Source organism: Babylonia areolata, chromosome 23 (genome assembly GCF_041734735.1).
Source record: "Babylonia areolata isolate BAREFJ2019XMU chromosome 23, ASM4173473v1, whole genome shotgun sequence".
Taxonomy (NCBI): domain Eukaryota; kingdom Metazoa; phylum Mollusca; class Gastropoda; order Neogastropoda; family Buccinidae; genus Babylonia; species Babylonia areolata.
The window spans coordinates 26,511,883-26,534,382 of NC_134898.1; the positions used below are offsets into that span (position 1 = coordinate 26,511,883).

At 45.4% G+C, this 22,500-nt stretch overlaps 1 protein-coding gene across 1 annotated transcript in view; it reads left to right on the forward strand.

Moving 5' to 3' along the window:
* Positions 1-22,500, forward strand: part of LOC143297622 (uncharacterized) — a 308,601-nt gene that overhangs the window by 129,375 nt on the left and 156,726 nt on the right. The window contains exon 5 of the mRNA XM_076610039.1: positions 18,010-18,248. Within this exon, the coding sequence (XP_076466154.1) occupies positions 18,010-18,248 (239 nt within the window). The remainder of the gene's footprint in view (positions 1-18,009; positions 18,249-22,500) is intronic.

Genomic DNA, 22,500 nt, shown 5'->3' on the forward strand with positions numbered 1-22,500 from the left:
AAATGATCAAGAAGAAACGCAGTCTCAGTCCAAAGGTCTACCACGAAGACATGTTTTGTTAGAACACTTATAGCCCACTCTATTTCACAGCATCTGTTTCCTCGTTTTCACCGTATCTAATTCCTCATTTTTCACAGTGGCTGTTTCCTCATTTTTCACAGTATCTAATTCATTATTTTTCACAGTATCTAATTCATCATTTTTCACAGAATCTGATTCATCATTTTTCACAGCATCTAATTCATCATTTTTCACAGTATCTGTTTCCTGACATCTGTCTGAAGCTACAGCATCCGCATGGCTGCTACCCATGCACTTGTGCTTATGAACAGTTGCTCATAATTATGGACGCTGGACAACTGGGAACATTCAGCGTTCTCAGCTTGAAAGTTTTTGTAGGACCTCACTGGTGAAAATGGAAGGCTTGCTGGACAGAAGACAACATTAACAGTTCTGATTGTTGACCCAACTCATCGAGTGCTTGTCACTGACAGCATTGAACAAGGCAGATCAGATCAGATCAGATCAGATCAGATCAGTTCAGTTCAGTTACTCAAGGAGGTGTCGTCACTACTTTCGGACAAATCAATGTACGCTGCATCACAGCTGCAAAGCAGATGCATGACCAGCAGCATAACCCAACGCGCTTAGGAACAAGACAACCATGACTCTCTGATCCTCTGTCCATTCTCCAGCACCATCCTCCACTTTCTTTTATGTGCTGTTCGTATATTGCTTAGGGCTGCAGCTTTTATCACAGGTTGACATAAGCTTACATTTGGGGCAGCAGCAAAGTGAGAGCTGCATGATCAATGGTTTCCCCATTACAACGGGAAGTCATTTACAGCTTAGTCTTTTGTGAAGGATTAGGACTTTCAAACTAGGAGGCAAGAATGCACTGGCTCTTAGTGCTGCAGCCTTGGGGGTCTAGTTGACCTTTTGGGAAATATCTAAACGCCGACTGTCCTAAAACCCTCTTGGTCGAGAGTGGGGATGTAACTTGGGCAAAAACATTCCCCACTATGATCAAATTCTAGCCAGACAGATGGGACAGCAGATGCCTCCTCTGCTGTTCATGATGGTCATAATCGGGCACGACTGGTGACTACCATGCTGCTAAACTGTTCCCATAACTTCCAGGGTCGTAGGTGGCCACTGCATGGTGGAACGGCGCACCACAAAACCTCCATCTCTCCTCACGGTTGTATGCCAGTGCCTGGGTTTGGGCAAAGCTCCGTTGGTCATGTTGTCTGACCCCATCTTTCAGTTCCTTCTCTTCCCCCTTCTCCGCGTCCCCCTCTCCCCAAAACTGTTGTTGTTGTAGTTCCCGGTGGGACGGGTCTTGGAGAGACCGCCTGTCCTACATCTGTATATCCATGTTCAAACGTGAAGGGCGTGTGTTGAGTTTCCGCTGTTTTTACTTTTCGGGCAATAAATGTTGTTTTGTGGTTTGCTTTTATTTGTTTTTTCACTATGCATTGTTCACTCGTGTGCCGCTGCGTTACATAAAAAAAAATATTTGAACTGACATCCTCGTAAATTAACCTTGTGTCTGTCTGTCTGTCAGCCTCTCTCTCTCTCTCTCTCTGCATTGCTTTTATTTGTTTTTCACTATGCATTGTTCACTCGTGTGCCGCTGCGTTACGTAAAAAAAAAATGAACTTACATCCTCGTAAATTAACCTTGTGTCTGTCTGTCAGCCTCTCTCCCTCTCTCTCCCTCTGCATCTCTCTCCCTCCAGCTCTCTCTCTCCATCTCTCGCTCTCTCTCCCCCAGCTCTCTCTCTCTGTCTCTGTCTCTCTGTCTCTGTCTCTCTCTCTCTCTCTCTCTCTCTCTCTCTCTCTCTTTCTCCCATCTATCTCTCGCCATTAATCAGTCTCCTCTGTGTATGTCTGTCTGTATGCCCCTCCCCTCTCTCTCTCTCATCTCTCGCCATATAACAGTCTCCTCTGTGTATGTCTGTCTGTCTGCCCCCCCCCTCTCTCTCTCTCTCTCTCTCTCTCTCTCATCTCTCGCCATCTAACAGTCTCCTCTGTGTATGTCTGTCTGTCTGCCCTCTCTCTCCTTCTCTCTCTCTCTCTCTCTCTCTCTCATCTCTCGCCATCTAACAGTATCCTCTGTGTATGTCTGTCTGTATGCCCCTCCCCCCTCTCTCTCTCATCTCTCGCCATATAACAGTCTCCTCTGTGTATGTCTGTCTGTCTGCCCCCCCCTCTCTCTCTCTCTCTCTCTCTCTCTCTCATCTCTCGCCATCTAACAGTCTCCTCTGTGTATGTCTGTCTGTCTGCCCTCTCTCTCCCTCTCTCTCTCTCTCTCTCTCTCTCTCATCTCTCGCCATCTAACAGTATCCTCTGTGTATGTCTGTCTGTATGCCCCTCCCCCCTCTCTCTCTCATCTCTCGCCATATAACAGTCTCCTCTGTGTATGTCTGTCTGTCTGCCCCCCCCCCTCTCTCTCTCTCTCTCTCTCTCATCTCTCGCCATCTAACAGTCTCCTCTGTGTATGTCTGTCTGTCTGCCCTCTCTCTCCCTCTCTCTCTCTCTCTCTCATCTCTCGCCATCTAACAGTCTCCTCTGTGTATGTCTGTCTGCCCCCCCTCTCTCTCTCTCTCATCTCTCGCCATCTAACAGTCTCCTCTGTGTATGTCTGTCTGTATGCCCCCCCTCTCTCTCTCATCTCTCGCCATCTAACAGTCTCCTCTGTGTATGTCTGTCTGTCTGCCCCCCCCCCCTCTCTCTCTCATCTCTCGCCATCTAACAGTCTCCTCTGTGTATGTCTGTCTGTCTGCCCTCTCTCTCCCTCTCTCTCTCTCTCTCTCATCTCTCGCCATCTAACAGTCTCCTCTGTGTATGTCTGTCTGTCTGCCCCCCCTCTCTCTCATCTCTCGCCATCTAACAGTCTCCTCTGTGTATGTCTGTCTGTATGCCCCCCCCCCCCCTCTCTCTCTCATCTCTCGCCATCTAACAGTCTCCTCTGTGTATGTCTGTCTGTCTGCCCCACCTCTCTCTCTCTCTCATCTCTCGCCATCTAACAGTCTCCTCTGTGTATGTCTGTCTGTATGCCCCCCCCCCTCTCTCTCTCATCTCTCGCCATCTAACAGTCTCCTCTGTGTATGTCTGTCTGTCTGCCCCCCCCCCCCCCTCTCTCTCTCATCTCTCGCCATCTAACAGTCTCCTCTGTGTATGTCTGTCTGTCTGCCCCCCCCCCCTCTCTCTCTCATCTCTCGCCATCTAACAGTCTCCTATGTGTCTGTCTCTCTTTCTTTCCCCCTCTCACCTATGTGTGTGTTGGGGTGGAGGGGTGAGGAGAAGGGGAGAGTACCCATGACGGCTGGAGGGTAGGGAGGGAAGATGGGAGTGGTCAGAGAGTGGTGAAAAAGTCGGTGTCCATTGTTAGCTCGGAATTTATGTTGTCTGCTGACGCTCGTGCGGGGGGAAGGAGGGGGGAAAGGGGCGGTTGGGGGTAGGGGTGGGGGGGCGAACATGGGAGGGAGGGGGAGGGAGGACTAATCGCACTGCGAACTTACACCAGTTTCCTGTGGGGATGATGATAGGGAATGGTTGGGGGTAGGGAGAAAGGAGGAGGCGATTGGTGTATACCATGCAGTGGGTGGGAGTGGGGGGTGGGAGGGGTGGGGGCTTTAGTCAGTAAAACAGGAGAAACCTGCACATCATGTAAGAGGCTTTCAGTTTGGTTTTTCTTTGTTCATTATCCAGTTGCGGTTCGCTCATGAATTAATGCAAGAGATCCACCTTATCAATGCACCACCGAAAGTGGGTGTGGTCAGCATTTAAAGTAGGTCACCGAGCTCAATGGTGATGATGATGACGGGCGCAATAGCTGTGTGGTTAAAGCGTTGGACTTTTAATCTGAGGGTCTCGGGTTCGAATCTCGGTAACGGCGCTTGGTGGGTAAAGGGTGGACATTTTTTCCGATCCCCCAGGTCAACATATGTGCAGACCTGCATGTGCCTGAAACCCCTTCGTGTGTATACGCAAGCCGAAGATCAGATACGCACGTTAAAGATCCCGTAAGCCAAGTCAGCGTTCGGTGGGTTATGGAAACAAGAATATACCCAGCATGCACACCCCCCAAAACGGAGTATGGCTGCCTTCATGGCGGGGTAAAATCGGTCGTACACCTAAAAGCCCACTCGTGTACATACGAGTGAACATGAGAGTTGCAGCCCACGAACGAAGAATAAGAAGTGGTGATGATGATGACGATTATGTAAAACAGTCCGCAGTTCATGGAAAGAGCGTTTCGTGTGTTTAGTACGATGTTTACAATCCTCAGTTCATTTATATGGCGGTCCGGGTATATGTGTTTAGGATCACATGCACAGACTGAAATGGTGAGACTACATACGGAAGTAGGTTTTTGGAATCCACATTAAATCAAACGGCTTTTCACAGTTACTGTATTTGTTGATCTGGGAGATCGGAAAAATCTCCACCCTTTACCCACCAGGCGCAATTACGGAGAGTCGAACCCCGAACCCTCAGATTGAGAGTTCAACGCTTTAACCACTCGGCTATTGCGCCCGTCTGTGTGGTTTCGATCCTCCCATTGTAATCTGCAAGAACCAACCGTAAAACTGCAAAGTGATAGGGTTCAGATCATCATCATCATCAACATTGTCATTATTATGAGGACGATTATTATAATTAGCATAGTAATCATTATCAGTGTCAACATCACCACAGCCACCACCCCACCACCCCTCCTACTTCAAACAGACAACCCTCCCAAAAAACATCCAGACATGGACTGGCCTAACCGCTGCATGTGGAAGTGCAGTGCATGTGTGTGTGTGTGTGTGTGTGTGTGTGTGTGTGTGTGTGTGTGTGTGTGTGTGTGTGTGTGTGATGGCATGTTTTGGCCATCTCTGCTTCCTCCCTCTCCTTCCCTCCCTCCCTCCCTCCCGGAAGTTGACTGTGGGAGGAGAGCAGCTGTGACATCACAATAACAGGTTGTTGCTCTCGTCACTTCCTGCTCTCGTCACTTCCTGTCAGCGGACACGGAACACTTCCTGTCGGGACCCGATCCTCTAACCCCCCGCCCCCCCCCCGCCCCCCCCCCCCCCCCCGCCCCCCACAGACCCCCCTCCACCCCACCCACCCCCTTGCTCTTGACACAGAAGAAGATAACCATAATAATGATGAACAAGAAAACAACATGTAGGAGAAAACCAGAAGAGGAAGGGCAAAGAAAGAAAAACAAATCAACGATATATTGTGAGAAGAACATTAAAAGAAGAAGAAGAAAAAGAGTCGAGGACAAATTAATTTGAAGGATGTAAAGTAGGATACAGTGATAACAGGATAGAGGAGAAGAAGATTAATGAGAAGAAGAAGGGGGAAGAGGAGAAGAAGAAGAAGGAGGAGCAGGAGAAAGAGGAGGAGAAGAAGAAGAAAGAAACGTAGTAAAGAAAGGAAAAAGAAGAAGAAGAAAGTGAGGGAGTAATGAAGGAAGGAAGAAAGAAGGGAAGGAAGGAAGGAAGGAAGGAAAGAAGGAAGAAGAACAAGAACAACAGGAACAAGAAAACCATCACCCCCAAAAAACAAAGCTGCAGAAAATCGAAGCTGATAGGATAACAAGGGGGAAAACGCCGGTCACGCCGAGGAGGAGGACGAGCCAGAGAGTGAACGTCCAGGATGCTGTACGATTTATGGGCACATCAGAGCACGTAAATCAGACCGCAGATCCGATTCCTAGATAAACTGCGTTATGGTGGAGAGAGCGAGAACACGTCTCTCACTCACTCTCTCTCTCTGTCTCTGTCTCTGTCTGTCTCTCTATCTGTGTGTGTGTGTGTGTGTGTGTGTGTGTGTCCGTCTCTATCTCTCTCTTTCTCTGTATCTGTCTGTCTCTGTCTCTCTCTGTCTTTTCTCTCTCTTATCTCTCACTTTCTCTCCTTCCCCCTCTCTCTCTTTCTCTGGCTCACTCTTTCTCTGTCTCCTTCTTTCTCTGTGTCTCTTTTTCTGTCTGTTTCTCTCTCTCTTTATGTGTGCGTGTGCGTGTGTCTGTGTGTGTGTGTGTCTGTGTGTGTGTGTGCCTCCGTTTCTCTCTCTCTCTCTCTATCCCTCCTTGCCTCCCTCCCTCCTTCTGTCTCTGTCTCTGTCTCCCTCTTCCTCCCTCTCTCTCTCCCTCCACCCCCCTCCCCCACCCCCGTCTCTCTCTCTCTTTTGTCTGGTTCTGGAACAGAGGTAGTCTACCGACATATCATTAGAAAGGAAAAAAACAGACATGCCACGTCTTCAAAAAAAAAAAAGTCTTCAAAAAACTTTTTAAGGGAAAAACTTCCCACTCTTGCCCCAGGACCATTCACTACGCAGAGAATGAAAGAAACCGGAATGCAACAACATAAGATAGTGAAAATGGAATAAAAGAAAATATTTTTTAAAAACCAAAAAAAAAACCCGTGTGATAGAGAACGACAGAGGGAAACAGCTGCTCCAAACGACACGGGTTATGGGGTAGGTCACTAACATTGAATAGTACGCTATAGCTGAAGTCCAGTCCACAGTGTGCTGTAAAAACAAAACAACACCAGCTACAATCAGAAGCTGGCAGGAGAAAACAAGGATCGAGGAACCGGGGACATCCCCCCCCCCAAGCATCTCCCCCCCCCCCCCACCCCCACCCCACGCCCACCCAAGGAGAAAAACAAACAACAAACAAAGAAAAAACAGGCCACCCCAACAGAATTCCAGCCCTCACGCCCATCCCCCTCCGCTCACAACAAGCTTGAAACGTCCGTTGATGAAAAATACTTATTTTGGAAAAAAAAAAAAAACAATCGTGGTAAAAAAAAGTGTTGGTTTTTTGTTTGTTTGTTTGTTTGTTTGTGTGTGTGTGTGTGTGTGTGTGTGCGCGCGTTTGCTTTTAATAGTTTCTTTCTTTTTTTAGGGGTTTAGGGGTTGGGGGGGGGGAGCTTATGAGCACCACCAAAATAATTGTGCTGGAAAGTCAAAAAATCATTCTTGTAATTTGTTTCATAATTGTTAGCTATGGGTTTTTTTTTTGTGTGTCACAGATAAGATGACAGCATTTCAAATGATGTCCGCACATTAGCAGCACTCATTCCAATTAACAATTTTCTTTGATAGATAATGACTTGTCAGAGCGAAGAAAATTATCCACCCTTCAAGAAAGCTTGATCTCCTGAGCTGATTGAGGCATGTGAGCGATTTAGTTGCAGAATCACGAAAACACGTTACAGAACAGAAAGAAAGAAAGAGAGAAAGAAAGAAAGAAAGAAACGACAGCTTTATTTCAGAATATTACGTCTCGGCAATTAAACTTCCGAAATTTGTTCAACACGGAGTTGCATGTGAACACGTCTTTGTGAATGATGTCACCTGTCAGGCTGCATTCTGACGTGCGGGGAGAGAGAGAGAGAGACAGAGAGAGAGACAGAGGGAGAGAGAGACAGACAGAGGGAGAGAGAGAGAGACAATGAGCAGAGAAATCTGTTGTGATACAAAAGAAATACAAATACAGTGACAAATGTTTTATTGAGGGTAGAATGGATAAGCTGGAAGCTTCTTTACACCATGCCCTCACACACGCATACACACACATTGTAATAAATGAAATAAGTATGAATAATAAATGATATAGAACAAACCAAATAGATAATAATAGTTACATAAATGGATGAATCAAAGACTACAATTACGGAAACATGAAAATCATACAAAACATTGCCACATGAAAATCATCAAACACACGTGTGTGCACACACAGGCATCATACACATTATCTCGAACACACATGTTCACAGAGATACACACGCATACTTACACTCGCCGATTTTCCTTGCTTACACACTGTTGGAGAACAATTAATCAAAGTACGTTGGCTTACTAGGATCTCATCATATGCTTTGATTTTGCTGGTACTATTACATTTGTTGCATCAGATATTTTTGATACGCTTTTTTGAAAGATGTTATGGTAGATCTATTTCTAAGATACTCGGGGATTTCATTCCACAGTTTACCACCAGAATAAGTGAGAGAGGACATGAAAAGGTTAGTTCTGGGACGAGGGGTAAAAATGGTACTCTTGCTACGAATGATTCTTTCCGGGAATTTCCTATAAAGATAGGGCGGTGCAAATTTCTTCATGATTTTGAACATAAAAACACCCTTGTTAAAGCGACATTTAAGATGAAAGGGGAGAATATTTAGTTCAACATAGTCATTTGCTTGAATAGAAGATTTAAGGAGAATGAGCTTAAGGGAACGTCTGTATATACTTTCAAGAGGTTTTAAGCAATTTTTACTAGCCCCGTCCCAGCATGTTGATGCATAGTCAATATCAGAATTGGATGTATGCATGAAAAAATAATTTACGGGTATGTTGATTAAGGAAATGCTTAATTCTATTGAGCTGAAATACTTTTTTCGATAACTTCTTGCATAAAGCAGAGATATGATAAGACCAGGAAAGGTTATTGTCAAGTGTAAGACCAAGTAGTCTATAAGAACTAACTTCCAGCAAATCATTATCAAGTACCTTGAGCCCTTTTATTTTAGATTTGATATTTTGTCGTTTTTGTCTGGTTGTGATTAACATAAATTTAGACTTCTGTGGGTGAATTGCCATGTGGTTCATTTCAGTCCAGTTTATAAGTTTATCAATATCGCTCTGCAATTTAGTGCATACTGTATTGGCATTTGCGTCTTTTTGATGGAGTGTTGTATCATCAGCGAAAAGTTCTCAATAGGGTGAAACATGAAGTGGAAGATCATTTATATAAACTGAAATAAAACAGGCCCTAAAACTGATCCCTGAGGAATACCATAATTAACTGACATAAGAGGGGACATTTTAGAAGCTTGGATAACCGCTTGTTTCCTATTATCAAGAAAAGAAGATATCAGTTCAACTGAATCAGATGATAAGCCATATATGACTAATTTTTCGAAAGTAGTTTATGATCTATTGAGACAGAGAGAGAGAGAGAGAGAGAGAGAGAGAGAGAGAGAGAGAGAGAGAGAGGGAGAGAGAGAGAGAGAGAGGAGAAGGGGTTGGGGGTGGAGGTGGTGATAGTCTTACGCAACTGGAGATAGGATTGGTTCCTCCAACACGAAAGATTGCATTTAGATCGGATGGCATCAAATGTCATTTTTGCTAATTGTTTCCAGGAAAAAAGAAATATCGGCATAAACATAACTATCATTATTATTATTATTATTATCATCATCATCATCATCATCATCATCATTATTGCTGGTGGTGTTAAAGAGAAAGGTGGCAGAATGGTTAAGACACTCTCCCGTCCTTTCTCCCAAGTTTGACTGAAAAATCAAACAGAGCGTTTAGTCATTCGGATGAGACGATAAACCGAGGTCCCGTGTGCAGCACGCACTTGGCGCTCTGAAAAAAAAATCCATTGCAACAAATTGATGTCCTATGGCAAAATTCTACAGAAGAGATCCATTCTGACAACCCTCTCTCTCTCTTATATATATATATATATATATATATATATATATATGTGTGTGTGTGTGTGTGTGTGTGTGTGTGTGTGTGTGTGTGTGTGTGTGTGTGCATGCATGCACTCAAGGCCTGACAAACGCGTTGGTTTATGCTGCTAGTCAGGTATCTGCCTAACAGATAAATTATGGTGTAGTGTACATGGATTTGCCCGAGCGCAATGACACCTTGGGAAACTGAACGAAGCTGTTGTTGATGACATGTATTTTTCTCAGAGGAATACGTGATTGTACTGGGCTGTGGCCTTATTGGTGAAAAAAAAAATTCCAAAAAAGAAAATTCGTTTCACGTAATACAGTACTCGCAGGGAGCAGAAGATTAACATTAAACTCTTCCAATACACTTTCACTGTAAGAACTCCTTTCCAGCAGTGTTCTGGGGGGGGGGGGGGGGAGGCACCGTTGAAATGAAGGCAACAGTAGTATCCGGGCGAGAATTTGATTATTGTGGAGAATGTCCTGCCTAAGTTACACCCCCACTCTATCGGCCAGAATGGTTTCAGGACAGTCGGCATCGGGATGGTCCCCAAAGGCCCCCAAAAGGCTGCTGCACGAAGAGCCAGTGCAATCTTGCTTCCTAGTTTGAGAATCATAGTCCTTCACAAAAGACTAAGCTGTAAATGATTTCCCATTGCAGTGGGGAAAACCATTGACCATACCATACAGCTCTCACTTTGCTGTTGGTCCAACTTGTAAGCTTACGTCAATCTCTGGTATAAGAAGGCAGGTCACTTGACACATCACTGTCTTCATCAGGAATCCAAAACACTTCATGTACAATAATATTTGTCTCATATTCGATGATCTGCGAAGGGGTCACAGCAATATTTGAACCTGGATCCGAATTTGGATGAAGAGAGTGAGAGCGAGAGAATTTCTTTTGTTCTTTCTTTCTTTAGTTTTTCGTCTTTTTCTCTCGTTAGTGATATTAGACGGGAGCGACAGAGTGGGCGTGAATGCGCGTGCGTGCATACACGAGAGAGAGAGAGAGAGAGAGAGAGAGTGCGCGTGTGTGTGTGCGTGTGTCAAACAGTTTTATTGTAGGTTGTACTATTGCTCTTGGAAGGTTTTATTTTTGTGAATTATTTGGAAACTATTCTGCAGACTGGAGATGAAGCTGTTGGTAGGCTGGTTGAGCTATAAAATGACACTATAGACAGAGTAACTGACTGAATGAATGAATGGATGAATGGATCAGTTACCAAACACTGATGATACATCACTTCGAAAACAATGAAACTGATCGAGAAAACCCCACGAGCTGCGTGTGAAATGTGGACAGTCTCTTTCTGTGGAGGTGAGCCGGCGTGACAACCCCACCTTCAAATTAACTCCGTGGAATTTTTTCTTCTGGGATAGGCCAGAAATGAATGAAGAATGGAGTTCGCCTGGGACGACTCCAACCCTCTCCTTCCTGGAATTAAAAAAAGTATATATATATATATATATATATATATATATATATATATATATATATATAATCGATTAGAAATCATAACTTAGTATGTTGTTGGGGAAAATACAGGATGAAGTTGATTTGGGGCAGCCCCAAACACACTCCAGTCTTTGTGCCGAAAACACTCCATGTGGTGAGTTAGTCTGGGTTGGTATCTTTTCCACTCCAGCAGTCTTTCTGGGGCGCTATCAAGTTAACCCCACATAAACGCCATTGGAGTAGAGTCAGTACAAGCCCCGGACCCCCAACCCCCAAACGAAAAAAACAACAACAAAAAACAAAAACAAAAAAACCCCAAAAAACAGGTGGTGGTGGGGGGTGGGGGGGGGGTAGTCATTTTGGGGCATTAACGCTGATCTTGAACTAACTCTCGTGGAGTCTTTTATGGACATGTGATGGAGTCATTTTAGTTCTATCCGTAATTGATCCCCGTCTCCTCCCTCTCACCACCCCCCCCCCACCCACCCCCACCCCCCACCCCCCCACCACCCTCCAGCCCCATTTTCAAAATGCGGGGGGAGGCTGTTTGGTTTTTTTTCTTTCATTTTTTGTTTCTTCTGAAATGCGTGTTATTGCTCAGCTGTTGGATGGAAGAGGATATGGTTTGGAAGGGGAGCATCGGGGATCATCCCCAGAAACACTCCGTGAATGTTTTTGGCATCTCACCGTGTAAGTGCCACTATACATCATTTTTCAATGCAAAAAAATAAATAAATAAAGAAAGAAAGAATAATGATTATAATAATAATATTTATATAGGGCTGAATCTTGTGCAGAGACAAATCAAAGCGCTTTCGCACCAGTCATTCACACGCATGCATAACTCTACAAACTGGAAAAAACTGAAGACAAGGAAGCGGCAGGGAATGGAAGGCAATCTTGTGAAGAGGTGGGTTTTAAGGCCAGACTTGAAAGAGCTGAGTGTGGAGACCTGACGAAGCGAAAGAGGAAGTTCACTCCAGAGAATGGGATGGAGTTAAACTGGGGCAGAAGAAGGAGTTTAAAAAAAAATTATGACCTCTTCTGAAATAATTCCAGGGGGAGTGTTTCAGGGCCGCCGACTCCAGGGGAGTCACAATCGTGCATGGGGGTGGGGAGGGGGGGGGGGGGTCCTTTTCAGCCGCTACACCGGTCGGCCAAGACGAATCAGTGCCAGCACCATGTTTTCTGATGAGGACGATACTCACTCCGAAAACCCATGTGGAATCTGATTCAAAACGAGTTTTGTTTTGTTTTTTCCCCTCCCGTAAATGTGGTCCCTGGTGGGTGGTAGGGGGTGTGGGTGGGTGGTAGGCGGTAGGGGATTGACAGGGAGGAAGTGGCGAGGGCGGGGTGCTCGGACTTCCATCAGGTGTCGAACGAAGTTTTGCGTTCAGATAAAGAGAGACAGAGAGAGAGAGAGAGAGAGAGAGAGAGAGAGAGAGAACGTTTCCATCCACTTTCAAAACTGCAATCGTCCGGCCTCTTCTGAAGAAACCCAGCCTTGATGCAAACATTTTGAAAAAAACTATCGACCAGTTTCTAATCTTCCATTCATGTCCAAACTCCTTGAAAAAGCTGTCCTCAAGCAGCTCAACAACCACCTTTGTTTCAACAATCTCATCCACCTATTTCAGTCTGCCTATCGCGCTGACCACAGCACCGAAACCACTCTCCTCCACATTCTGAACAATCTACTGATAGCGTCCGACTCAGGAAAAATTTCCCTTCTCACTCTTCTCGACTTGTCAGCCGCCTTTGACACGATAGACCATTCAATCCTTCTTTCCCGTCTTCATTTTACATTTGGTATCAACGGCACTGTTCTAAACTGGTTCAAATCTTATCTCACTGATCGATTCCAGTCTGTCATTGTTGATCATTTCCAATCTGAACCCGTTAAAATCGAACATGGAGTCCCACAGGGATCTGTTATAGGCCCAGTGCTCTTCACACTGTACACTGCTCCTCTCGCTGAAATTATCAACCGCCGTAATATCAGTCATCATTCTTATGCTGATGACACTCAACTCCAGAAGAGTGATACCCCTGAAAAATTGTTGTCGCTCTTGCAAGAAACATCCAACTGCTTCCTGGACATTCAAAACTGGATGACTCGAAATAAGTTACAATTGAACGCGGACGAAACTGAAGCAATGAGCATAGGAACTAAACAAAAACGTGTCTTCCATCACAATTGACACAATCAAACTTGGCAGTACATCCATCCCTCTTTCCACGTCAGTCAGGGACCTCGGCGTTGTCCTTGACAGTACACTGTCCTTGCAAAAAATTATCAGTCAGACATGTCAGTCCTGCTACTGTCAACTGCGGCGCATCAGTGCCGTCCGGAAATATCTGTCCACTGACAGCGCATACAAAACTCTGCTGCCCGACTCGTCCTCAGAAAGAAAATATCTGAGCACATCACTCCTCTTTTGCAACATCTCCACGGGCTCCCTGTCTCACACCGAATAAAGTACAAGATCAGCACTCTATGTTATAGATGCATTCACAGAACTGCCCCTTCCTATCTCTGCGGCTGCCTTCACCTCTACACTCCATCTCGCTCACTACGATCAGTTTCGGATCCACTCTGTTTACGCATACCCAGATTCAAACACTCGACTGTTGGCCGCCGTTCTTTCTCTGTTTCTGGACCTTGCGATTGGAATGAACTTCCTCTTTCGCTTCGTCAAGTCTCCACGCTCAGCTCTTTCAAGTCTGGCCTTAAAACCCACCTCTTCCCAAAATAGCCTCCCTTGCCTGCCCTTCCTTGTCTTTAGTTTCTACAGTTTTAGAGTTATGCATGCGTGTGAATGACTGGTGCGAAAGCGCTTTGATTTGTCTCTGCACAAGACCCAGCGCTATATAAATACCATTATTATTATTATTAATGAGTTGACGCTGTGCAAGAGAGAGAGAGAGAGAGAGAGAGAGAGAGAGAGAGAGAGAAGGGCGTTTTGTGCAGAGATTTGTATCTTTAGGATCCTCTCATCTCCCTAGCTCTGTATCTCTGTCTGTCTGTCTCTCTCTCTCTTTTCTCTCTCGTTCGCTCGCACGCTCGCTCTCTGTCTCTGTCTGTCTGTCTGTCTGTCTGTATCTCCCAGTTCCTATCTGTCTGTCTGTCTCTCTCTCTTCTCTCCCCCTCTCTTTCCCTTTCTCTTGCTCGCTCGCTCTCTGTCTCTGTCTGTCTGTCTGTCTCTGTTTGCCTGTCTGTCTGTCTGTTTGCCTCTCTCTCTCTCTCTCTCTCTCTCTCTCTCTCTCTCTCTCATCCTCCTCGCGTTTTTTTCTCTGACGTGTACGCGTAAGCACGCTGTGTGTGTGTGTGTGTGTGTGTGTGTGTGTGTGTGTGTGTGTTGTGTGTGTGTGTGTGTGTGTGTGTGTGTTTTGTTTGTTTTTTTGTTTGTTTTTTGTTTTGTTGTTGTTGGGTTGTTTTTTTCCTGTTGTGTCGTCTTCGACGGGACTGTTCATTATCTGCCCTTGTGCATTGCTGTGATTGTTCTAGATGTGCAGATCTTGGACATCATCAAACGGTACAGGGGTCTTGCTTCTGTCCATTAATTAGGGCGAAATCGCCAGCTCTAGCAACTGCCAATGATAATTATCGTTGGTACTTGTGACAGTTCATGGACCGATGACTGAGTTTTTTTGTTTGTTGTGTGTGTGTGTGTGTGTGTGTGTGTGTGTGTGTGTGTGTGTGTGTGTGTGTGTGTGTGTGTCGGGGATGGGGGTGAGGGGGTTCTATCTTTCCTTTTCTTTTTCTTTTTTTTGTTCTTTTTCTTCCTTTCTTTTCTTTTTTCTTTCACTTATATCTTTGATTCTGTCTTTCTGTTGATGGTGTTGTTCTATTCTTTCGTTCTCTTCTTCGTACTGTGTGTAGCTGTCGTGCCCCACCGCCCTGTACGGATGATGCCTGTCTTATTAGTGAAAACAACAACAACAAACTAATTGGCTGTCCAAGTTGAATCATTTGACTAATTTAGAGGCTCCGTGTCTGTCTGATAGTAATAACTAGGGTAGTCATTCACACATTAGTGTGTGAGGAAGCACAATATAGATTTTGTTTTTCAATCATTTGACTAATCTAAAGGCTCGTGTCTGTCAAATAATAATCATTAAGGTAGTCGCTCACACATTAGTGTGTGAGGAAGCACAGTATAGATTTTTCAATCATTTGACTAATTTAGAGGCTCGTGTCTTTTAAATATACTCACAAAGGTAGTCATTCACACATTAGTATGTGAGGAAGCAGAGTATAAGTTTTTCAATCATTAGACTAATTTAGAGAGGCTAGTGTCTGTCTGATATACTCACTAGGGCAGTCATTCAATTAATTAGTGTGTGATGAAGCACAATGACGTTTTTGAAATCATTTGACTTATTCAGAGCCTCGTGTGTGTCTAATGTGCTCACTAGGGTAGTCATTCACTAAAGTAGTGTGTGAGGGAGCACAGTATAGATTTTTCAATCATTTGACTAACATAGAGGCTCGTGTCTGTTTAATGATAATCACAAGGGTAGTCATTTACACATTAGTGTGTGAGGAAGCACAGTATAGATTTTTCAGTCATTTGATAAGTTGAGAGACTCGTATCTGTCTAATATACTCACTAATGGTAATCATTCACACATTAGTACGTGAGGAAGTAAAGTATATAATTATTTTTCAATCATTTGACTTATTTCAGAGGCTCGTGTCTGTCTGATATACTGACTAGGGGTAATCATTCACGCACGCACACACACACACACACACACACACACACACACACACACATACACACACATTAGTGTGTGAGGAAGCACTGTGTAGTTGTGTTTTGTTGTTGTTGTTTTTGGGTTTGTTTGTTTGGTTTTTTTGTGTTTTTTTGTGTTTTTTGGTTTTTTTTGTTTTGTTTTTTGTCGTTGCACTATCTGAAGAAGTTTGTCATGAATGCATCAGCAACCCTGTTCTACTCGGGGTCCATCTAAGGAAGTAGACGCTGCGAATTTTTTCCGGTGACTGTGTGCAAGGAGTGCGAAGAAGAAGAAGAAAAACCGAAAGTGTGCGACAGTCGTAAGGACCGCGTCCAGAATATGCCCATCATATTTATCTGGTGAAGAACTACATCCAGCCAGCCTCTCTCTCCCCTCTGACAGAACGGTTTGATGTATAAAAAGGGAAATCTTGTCGTTTGAAGAAACACCTTCTGCCCATGGCTGTGAAAGGAATTCAGTCCGTCCCCCCTCCACACACCCCATCACCCCCCCCCCCCCCCAGACCCCCCACATCTCACCGTCTCGCTCCGTCTCTATGACTCTTTTCTGTTTGTCTGTCTGTCTCTATCTGTCTCTGTATCGCTAGCTCTCTGTGTGTCTGTGTCTGTCTGTCTGTCTCTGTTTCTCTTTGTCGCTGTCCTTCTGTCTGTTTGTCTCTGTCTCTCTCTCTTTCTCCCCTCTCTCTCTCTCACTCTCTCTCATTCTCTCTCCCTCCCCTTTTTTTTCTTTTACAATATGAGTACGTGTCCTGACAAAACAAAAGGAGGTGGGGGAAGGAGGAAGGGGGGGGGGAGGCGAAAGACGAAGGAAACATAAGTCATCATCCTTGAAAAGTTGAAAAGTTTCCCAAATGTATGAAAAGTTTACACACACACACACACACACACACACACACACACACACACACACACACACACACACACACACACACACACACCCCTACCCCCATCAGTGAAGTCGGGGCATCATGCACAGAGGATCAAAGCGTCTAGACACGGCGCAGCTTCCATTCGATTTGTTCACCAGCCTGCCCTAAACTAACGGTAAGAAGTGAGAGGATGGGTGATGACCTATACCTGTGGGCCAAGTATTTATGTTCTATCTGCTGGGGAAAAAAAAAGAAAACAAAAAGCATGCGTCGTCATCGGCAGGTGCAGTGTGCAAACTATGGTTAGGCAACTGTTGATCGCCCCCCCCCCCCCCCACACACACACACACCCCTCCTCCCACCCCCCACCACTTCATCATCATCATCATCACCATCATCATCATCTGCTTCTTCTTCTTCTTCCATCATCTTCGTCGTTGTCGTCGTCGTAGTCGTCTTCGTCTTCTGATTCCTCCTTGTCTTCCTCCGCATTCTCCTCTTTCTTATTCTCTTTCTCTTTTCCTCCTCTTCCTCCTTCTTTTTCTCTTCTTTTCCTTCTTCTTTAACAATTCTTCCTATAATATATGTGTGACTGTGCTAGAAATGTGTGTTCATTCCAGCCAAACTGCTTTGTACATAATTATATTTGGCAGTTCTTCTCGTGCGTGTGCGTGCTTGTGTGTTTGTGTGTGTATGTGAGAGAGAGACAGACAGACAGACAGACAGAGGAAACCAATTTTGACTAATGAAAACAATAATTAAGGTTTGCAAAAAAAACCACACACCACAAATGTGTGTGTGTGTGTGTTTGTGTGCGCGCGCACATGCGTGCGTTCGTGTGTGTGTACATGTGTGTGTGTTCACGCGCGGACGCGCGCGTATGTGTGTGCGTGCGTGCGTTTGTGTGTAACTATGCCTACATATTTGTTATTGCTTGCTAATCATTGGCTTTCTTACCCTCATTGTTCTTTCATTACTGCCGAAGTATATGGCAGAATGGTTAAGACGATCAGTTGCCAATACACAGAATCCGTGAGGGTGTGTGTTCGGATCCCGCTCTCGCCCTTTCTCCAGAGTTTTGACTGGAAAATCAAACTGAGCGTCTAGTCTTTCGGATGAGACGATAAATCGAGGTCCAGTGTGCAGCACGCACTTGGCGCACTCAAAAAATAACCCAGGGCAATGAGAGTGTTGTGGCCTCTGGCAAAATTACGTAAAAAAAAACCCCAAAAACAACTCCACTCCAATAGGTGCACAAATGTATAAGCGTACACTCAAGTCCTGACTAAGTGCGTTGGGTTACGCTGCTGGTCAGGCATCTGCCTGGCAGATGTGGTGTAGCGTATAATGGATTTGTTCGAACGCAGTGACGCCTCCTTGAGACACTGCAATACGTGCATGTATGAATGTCTGTGTGTGTCTGTGTTGTTCACCAAGTGACGGCTGGGGCAACCGCCTGGACGTGGTGGAGGGCCAGGAGAGGACGGCTTCCGGAGCCATCTCCATCAAGCTCTACTCGCCTCCCTTGCCCCACTTCGACCGCTACTACGGCTCTCTGAGGCCCGACGGCTCCGTGGTGCACCGCAACCCCTGGTTCACCGAGTTCTGGCAGGAGAAGTTCCACTGCTACCTGCCGGGGGACGAACGGGTCGCCACTTTCCCTCAGCCCTGCACAGGTAAGGCAAGGAAAGTGGGGGGGGGAGCGAATGGGGGGGAGGGTAGGGAAGGATGTTGTGAGAGAGAGGGCGAAGGGGGAGGGGGGTAGAGAGAGATGGAGAGACAGTGGGTGAGAGATAGAGAGAGAGGGGGGGAGGGAGGGGAAGAGAGGGAGAGAAAGTGAGTGAGAGAGAGAGAGGGTGAGGGAGAGAGAGGGGAAGGGAGGGAAGGAGAGAGTGTGTGTGGGTGTGTTTGTGTGTGCGTGTCGGTAGGCTACGGTTTAAGCTTGTGCAAGCGCTTCGCGCGTTTGGTGAATATAACACGTAAGTGTGTGAAAGAATGGGACAGGGGCAGATTTGTGTGTGTGTGATGTGTGTGTGTGTGTGAGAGAGAGAGAGAGTGTTTGTGTGTGTGTGTGTGTGTGTGTGTGAGTGTTTGTGTGTGTGTGTGTGTGTGTGTGTGTGTGTGTGTGTGTGTGTCTGTCTGTCTGTCTATCTGCCTATATGTCTGTCTTTGTCAATCTGTATGACACACACACGCGCACAAAATGTTGCTCATTAACACGCATTCAAAATAGGCTGTGTCCTTACTGAATGAAGTTCCAGTTGCCATCGTATTGTTCTGAAGTGCGTCATGCAGTATTTCAGAACACTGCATTGCACTGCTTTATCTCGAACTGTATTGTAATACAATCCACGTATCAAACTGTATAGAACTATACTGGTTATTCCAACCATAAACTGTTGGAGTGTTCCTCTCACCACATTTCCAAAGGCTATGTCCCACTGTTCGACACTCGAGCATGTCCTCATTATTACGCTTGATCTGCAGTAGCCGATACGTGTAACAACTCTTATCGCTCTTGGATTCAGATGCTTGAGAAAGTCGACCGTGCTCCACCTTGAGGTAAGTAAGTCCGTCGAAATCTTGAAGCTCACCGTCATCAAATCAAGACGGGTGTTGAGGGTGTGACTTCCAAGCGACGGAAACAGTTCGGTTTTCATCATACAGTTTATCAGTAATTGTCACTGAATTTCAAAAGGTCACAAAGCCCTCAAGCAGGAAAGTCATGATGATTGTAAAAAAGAAGAAAAAAAAACCCACCTTTACTGGGATCAGTCCCTGAATGTTTAAAACACGACACCTTCAGCCGAGTCGAGACCTCATGCTCCGTGCCATGAAGTCGTGTGATGACGTTTTTTTCGGGACCCTGTTCTTTACTATTCCTGCTGAAGCCAACACGGCATGGACGATCGTTTGTTAGCGGCCGCAAAACTGCCTGTTGAGCACGTAACATACAGGAAGATAAAAGTTCTTCTGCTTCTTCTTGGTTCGTGGGCTGCAACTCCCACGTCCACTCGAATGTGCAAGAGTGGGCTTTTGCGTGTATGACCGTTTTTACCCCGCCATGTAGGCAGCTATACTCCGTTTCCGGGGGTGTGCATGCTGGGTATGTTCTTGTCTCCATAACCCCACCGAACACTGACCTTGATTACATGATCTTTAACGTGAGTATTGGCCTTCTGCATGCGTATACACACGAAGGGGTTGCAGGCATTAGCAGGTCTGCACATAAATATGTTGACCTAGGAGATCGGAAAAATTTCCACACTTTACCTACCAGGCCTGGCGCCGTTACCGGGATTTGAACCCGGGACCCTCAGATTGAAAGTCCAACGCTTTGACCACTCGGCTGTTGCGCCCGTCACAAAAAAAGAACAACAAAAAACAAAAACAAAAAAGGAAACAAAAAACAAAACATTTTCAAAGACAAAGGGTTTGTTGGTGTTCTTGTTTGGAGTGCAGTGCATCAAGCAACGTGGACATGTGATTAAGGACAGAATCTGAATAGTGCTGAGGCCAGCACGGATATGCCATGCTGAGCTTGCATGCCAGAAGGATCTGCACAGAGAGAGAGGGAGAGAGAGAGGGGGGGATAAAGGAGGGTGGAGGGGGAGGGAGGAAGGGAGAGAGAGACAGGGTGCCGACTATCTGACAGCCACTGGCGTCACGGGCTAAAAAGGATGGCGCCCCTTTACCTGACAGGTTGATACGCTGGAGTGTCATTCAGCTCATAAATGATGATTACAGATCTGTTCCTTGTGTCAGCCACTTCATCCCTTAGTAATTAAGAGAAAAGGAAGGTAGGGTGGGGTATGGGTGGGGTGGGGGGGTGGCGACATGAGAACAGCTGTCACACATGCCTGTCTCCACCGCCCTTTCTTCCCTGTATATACGCACACACGCAACTTCTTGAAGGAAGTGTTTCGGTTCGCAGTGACATTGGTGACGAGGCTTGAAGAGAACACACGCGTATCTTAGTTTGCACACACACACACACACACACACACACACACACACACACACACACACACACACACACACACACTCACACTCACACACACACACACACAGGGAGAGAGAGAGCCAGACAGAGAGAACAGAGAGACACGCATACAGACAGACAGACACACACACACACACACACAGAGAACAGAGACACACACACACACACACACACACACACACAGAGAGAGAGAGAGAGAGAGAGAGAGAGAGAGAGAACAGAGACACGCATACACACACACACACACACACACAGATACAGAGAGAGAGACAGAGAGAACAGAGACAAGCACACACACACACACACACACGTGCGCACATAATTCCACATTGCTTTACATCATCAAACACCACCACCACCACCACCACCACCACCCATCCATCCATCGTCGTCACTACCATCACATTCACTGTAGACAGATGCTGCAGCCACCGTGTCGCTCCGTGTGGAGGGAAAAATGGAGGCCTCTGGAAATTATGATTACGCTACGTCCTCCTTTTTCCTGGCTGTCCATCACTTACTGAATACGTCACCTCACGTCACCGCGACCTGAGAGAGAGAGAGAGAGAGAGAGAGCAGAGTTAGGGAAACGGAACAAGAAAATAATAATTCTGTTTGAAGATGTCTGAAAGTGTAGGGGAGGAAAGCGGACATCTCATGGTGTTTGATTTTTTTTTTGTTTTTTTTTTTTTTGTGTGTGTGTGTGTGTGTGTGTGTGTGTGTGTGTGTGTTCCTCAAAGATGTAAACGATGTCGAAGAAAAACCACAGAAAAGTCCCATTCTCGTTTGATGTGTTTTCTGTGTCACCAGATAGATAATTAACTTGAAAATGATTTTTTTTAAAACTAATTAATTAATTTTGAGCTCGAAAGAACAGAAGTCGGCACTGGTTTTGCTCGGAATCGTTCCGCTATGTGACGGACACGTTTGCAATAATTTATTGTCGTTTCTTGCTGCTTTGCGGTCGTCACTGCTTCCGCCATGGGAAGGAACTCTCCCAGAATGAGCGCCCCTCTCTTTCAGTACGAGTGTGTGTGTTTTTTTTTGGGGGGGTTTGTTCTTGTTTTGTTTGTTTGTTTTGCTGTGGATTTTTGTTGCTCTTGTTGTTGTTGAGTTGTTGTTTTATTGTTGTTGATGTTTTGGTATCAATGTTTGTTTTGTTGAGGAGCAAGACCTTTAGAGTAGTTATTTACTCAAGGAGGTGTCCGCAGCGGCCGGACAAATCGATAAGTGATGGAGTGATGGCCTAGAGGTAACGCGTCCGCCTAGGAAGCGAGAGAATCTGAGCGCGCTGGTTGAAATCACGGCTAAGCCGCCAATACTTTCTCCCCCTACACTAGACCTTGAGTGGTGGTCTGGACGCTAGTCATTCGGATGAGACGATAAACCGAGGTCCCGTGTGCAGCATGCACTTAGCGTAGGTAAAAGAACCCACGGCAACAAAAGGGTTGTTTCTGGCAAAATTCTGTAGAAAGATCGACTTCGATAGGAAAAACAGAAAAAAAAAATGCAGGCAGGAACAAAACACACACACACACACACACACACACACACACACACACACACACACACACACACACACACAAATGGGTGGCGCTGTAGTGTAGCGACGCGCTGTCCCTGGGGAGAGCAGCCCGAATTTCACAAAGAGAAATCTGTTGTGTTAAAAAGAAATACAAATACAAATAATTGTACGCAACACCACAATCTTGCTCAGCAGATGCCTGACCAGCAGCGTAACCCAACGCCCTGAGGAAACAATAAATTATCAATAAATGAATAGATAGATAAATAGATAAAACAGATAAAGAAATGATAAAAATTGTTGTTGTTTTTTAATGACAACAATAATACTGATAATGAAAACAAAGTAAATGAAACGATAAAATGATAAATAACTGAATAAATAGATAATAATAATGATG